Genomic DNA, 4,651 nt, shown 5'->3' with positions numbered 1-4,651 from the left:
GACTGAGGGCGCGCAAGTAATTTTTGGAGGGGCGTGCTCACCCCGCTAGGCACGCCACAGCCTCTGGGACATTTATGATGCCTCCTACTGTCGGTTGTGTGGTCACACACATTTTCCAGCTCTGTCTTTCAAAGCAATGTTCCTATGCAAAATGATTGGCTACTTTCCCGACAGAGTGTCCAGGGTTCCCAACATAAGGTCGGGTCCTAGCTGTGGCCCTTGACCTCGCCAGCTCCACCACTCGTTTACAATAGAACCCCTATTATTAGTAATAAATATCTATTAGTATTACTCAAATATTTTCAATTCTGGTATTGTTGCGATGTTGGTATTCCAGGGATGTTTGTTTAATACAGGTTATCCTATAACAATTAATATCTACTGTACTTTACGTTATAGCGATTTGATAGCCTAGGCTTATGATAGTTTTTATGGGTAAAAATTACACACTTAGTTACACAGTTCATCCTGTTTTCTGAAGTAGTCTCTCGTTCTTAATCTTTGTACAAACTAACATGTTTTCTTTGACAAAGAATTGTATATTCGCATATACTGTAGTCATGTGCCTATGTGACGTCATTAATTCAATTCAATTCAATATTCGAAATTATAACATTCATCATACAAAAGTATTACAAAGTGGACAAAAGACAGTTAAAAAGCAGAAGACTTGTCTAAACTGCCCCTTAACAAAGACATATTGTACACACATGAAAAAAAAAAATTTTTTTTTAAATATAATTATAAAAATAATAATTATCGTTATTATTTATTAAAGAGCATTTTAGTTAATTTCAATCATCCATTGGATTTTCTTTTGAGAGTACTGTAGGTAATTTGCCATTTGTATTTACATTTTATGTTTGTCCACGGAGATAGATTTTTATTAATAGTACTGTAGTATAATTTGCCTTTTGTATTTACATTTTAGTTTTGTCCCAGAAATAGATTGTTTCAAATCACTACTTATATTAATTGTTCCAGACTTTGAGACCATGAACTGAAAAAAAAAATTGACTTTTCGTTAGTCTTACAAGTGGTACATGTACTTCCCATATTTAGGCAAGTCACATGCCTTTGTTGCTCTTGGGAAACCAACCTCAGTCAGTTGAACCCTAGCATTTAAGTCCTTAGTTTAAAAAAAGAAAACTGCTAACTGACGAACATGATTTCCAAATGCCACTGAACCAGATTTCACAAATGTCACCATTTCTTTGCCCTTTTGTTAGACATGGGACAGTCTGACTTTTGGAGTGTGTCTGGTATTTGTATGTCTGAGTATTATTGCTCACCTTTTCTCACTAACTACCGTAAGTGCTTGAATAAATGCTTATCCAAGAGCGGCGCTTTCCATGCCCGTTCCCATATTACCTATCTCACGTAGTTCAGTAGGCCTATCATAAGTCCTCCGTCATCGATAACGTTTATAAAGAAATGCTTGTGTTTTCATTGTGTTTTTTTGTTCAGTTTAACACTGTATACTGTACATTGTATTAAAACCCTGTTTCTCAAAGTGTCTCATTGCACACTAGGTAATATACAGTATACTCTTAATTAAGTGCTGCGGCGCTTATTCCAAAGCGGCGCTTAGCAAAAAAAAAGCAGGTTTGGCTTGGCACTTATTCGAGAGCAGCGCTTATGCGAGAGCGGCTGTTATTCAAGTATTTACGCTATGTCATGTTTGTTTATTTACCTTATGTTTCGCTAGTGCAGACTACAATTTCAGTTTTTGCCTATTAAGCTATAAGCTGAAATAATGATAATAATAATAATGATACAATAAAAATAATAATGTAATATAAACTCAGTGTATTAAAGTTGTATTGTCCCCGGAAAATGACAAGAAAATAAAATTTGAATTTGACTTGCTTATTTTGCAGTAGCATGCAAATTATTATCAGTATATATATTATTGAATTTAGAAAATGTGTACCCTGATTTTTATACAGGGTAATGATTTGATACAATTTAAAATACTTTCAATGGGAAGTGAATCTATCCTTTTTTCACTGTAAAATTATGGGTAAACACCTTTAACTAATTTCTATATTCTTCAAGTTGATATTTTTTATGTTACTTCAAAATGAGCAAGTTAATTTCAAAAATGATTTTTATGATTTTGTTTTACCATGCATCTTTAAAGAATGAAATTATTGCTATCTTTTCAGTCCGTTGATTTACAGTTTGTTGACACACTTTACACATGGCAAACCGAGAACAAATTACCAACCATCCATCGCAAGACCATCTGCCATACATAATTTAGCTACAAAACAAAATCATGACAAGCGAAGGCATTCAGAAGACGGTAGTGTGCCTAATTTATATTCATCATTTTGTAATTGAAGTTCATTATTTATTCTTAACTGTTGAATGCCATTGTTAATTGCAGTGAGGTCAAGGGCAACATGATTTTGCATCAGGGGTGGTTGTGCCAGTGGGGTTCCAGGGAACATGATCCCCCCATCGGGAAGTGCCACCCCCTGGTGGTGAAGAATCCAATCGTTTTTTGGGGGACCATTGCTTTAAAAAAGGAAATATCCTTGTAATTATTATTTATATCATTAGGTATACACTGTACATTCGATATAGTGTGACCTGACAGGGAGATGAGTGACCCTGCCTATGAGATAAGCTTCCGAGACACTCTGGACCCCGGGAAGGGAGTACCCGCCAGGGTCCCACCTGGGGTTACAGGCAGTTAATTAATATAATAAAATAAAAATAAATAAATAAAATAAAATAAATATATGAATAAATGTGGAGCACTACTTTCAAATAAGATCTCTCTCATGTTAATGCATGGCAATGTTATGTCAACTGATATAAATCAGTCAATGACGACCATATGTTGTCTATGGGGAAAAAAACGGTTATGAAGACAAGGTAATAAGTACAACATATTAAAAACAAAAATTTATATTTGATAGCTCAAATTAAGTACTGTATTGTAGATATACAAAACTCCACATATTTTTTTTTTTCTATTATTGTTTCAAATACAGAGTTACATGGCTTTGAGGGCATACATGAATCGCCAGTGCTATTGCGAGGAGAACGACGATGAAATTTAATGTAATCTCAACCAGGACTACAATAGTAGATGACTTGCAGTTGTCTCCAGCTTACAATAGGTACCACAGTCGTGTCATCACAACAACCAGGTAGCGCCCTCTGTTGCCAACCAAACATTGGTTACCGTTCATTGCGCCTGAATGACTTCATAAGCTTTCTGAAATAGGCATTTTAAAATCTAATATTTTACCATCAAAATGTACTAAAAACACAAAAGCTTGCATTACATTAGTTATCAAACACACATTTAGTCATCAATTAAAAATTTACAAAGAAAAACTAAGATACAACATCCTAATAATTATGTTAGAAATTGGCATCATTGGTTTGTCAGTGGATAAAATGGTGTCCGGTTGAATGCATTTTGCAACGATTACAACGGAGTAGTATCACATGGTATTGTGATGTAACACTATAGTACTCTATACAGTAGCAACAAAGGCTCTGTCAAGAATATACAATTTTCTTTGACGAAAACTGTTGTATGCCCATTTATAGTCATGATGGGCCTATATTATATGGTCGTGATGTGACGTCATCATGACCATATTTAGGCATGTCATATGTTTTTGTCAAATCAAATTTGAAAATGATAGTTTGGACAGGGCTTTAAGCTGATTTGCTTAAATGCTTATGTTAAAATATGGATGATGTGACAATAAACCAATACAAGCTCCAGGCTCACCACAGCTAGATAATATTTGCAGGCCTGAGAATGGAGGTATCTGTTGTGGTTGTGTTTGTTCAATAATGCCTTTTGATAACAATATCGATATTGTGTACATCATTATCAGAGTCAGTAAACGTTTACAGATAACTATAGCAGCGGTTCCATACGAAAAATAATTAGGGGTCTACCAGGTCAAAGGGGTCCGCGAAAAATGTGGGGGTCCGCAAAAATGTTGGGAGTCTAGATTATCACGATTCCATTATTTTTTCTTGTCTTACAATAATGAAATACCTTTGACAGCCATGAATTTGTTCACTGCGAATTGTTTTAATTGCCATTATATTTTAATTCCAATAATTTATTGGTGAATCTTTCAAATTATGTATTCTCTATGTAAAGATTTTTGGTATAGGAGAGCCACTTCATAGTGGTAATCCTCAGGTAAAGTACATCTTGTTTCCTCTTGCATTGCTTTTGCCTGCATATTAAATAAATTTAAAAAATCAGGAGGGAGCCCTAAATGTGACAAAATTAAAGTAAATGAGGGATAACAGAGTATAACATTCAAATTTCGAGTCTGACAGTGTCATTTCCCACCATCTACAAGTGCCATAAACAAATATTTCCTACCTCAGCCCCAACCAGGGTGGGGCTGAGGTAGCATCAGTGGTGGTGCCAGCAGGGGGAAGGGGATTAAGCCCCCCACAAGACAGTTCATGTTCCCCCCCCCTGCTCGACAAAGCTCGTCGGGCAGTCGGACCATAAAACATATAAAAATAGGCCCACACCAAACCAATACATGTCTGTCACAGTCTGAGAGTGCCATTTTCAGCCATCCAGAGGTTGATATTCCTTTAAAAAAATATCATTTGGGAGGGGGAACCTCCTCTCAACCCCCTTCTCCAG

The 4,651-nt window shown here is 35.7% G+C and overlaps 1 protein-coding gene across 2 annotated transcripts in view; it reads left to right on the top strand.

The window, feature by feature from the left end:
• The window catches only part of LOC117120578 (lisH domain-containing protein FOPNL-like), a 10,416-nt gene extending 6,120 nt beyond the window's left edge, over positions 1 to 4,296 (top strand). Inside the window, exons 4-5 of one of the 2 annotated variants that reach the window (XM_033265602.1) lie at positions 2,169 to 2,308; positions 3,006 to 4,296. In XM_033265602.1, the coding sequence (XP_033121493.1) occupies positions 2,169 to 2,308; positions 3,006 to 3,067 (202 nt within the window). In that variant the 3' untranslated portion in view covers positions 3,068 to 4,296. The remainder of the gene's footprint in view (positions 1 to 2,168; positions 2,309 to 3,005) is intronic. The other variant, XM_033265603.1, reaches the window with a different exon arrangement.
• The last annotated feature ends 355 nt before the right edge of the window (positions 4,297 to 4,651 follow it).

The sequence above is a fragment of the Anneissia japonica genome, unplaced genomic scaffold (assembly GCF_011630105.1).
Source record: "Anneissia japonica isolate Jap-2015-1 unplaced genomic scaffold, ASM1163010v1 scaffold3474_len973312_cov172, whole genome shotgun sequence".
Classification (NCBI taxonomy): domain Eukaryota; kingdom Metazoa; phylum Echinodermata; class Crinoidea; order Comatulida; family Comatulidae; genus Anneissia; species Anneissia japonica.
This window is presented reverse-complemented; position numbering and strand designations above follow the sequence as displayed.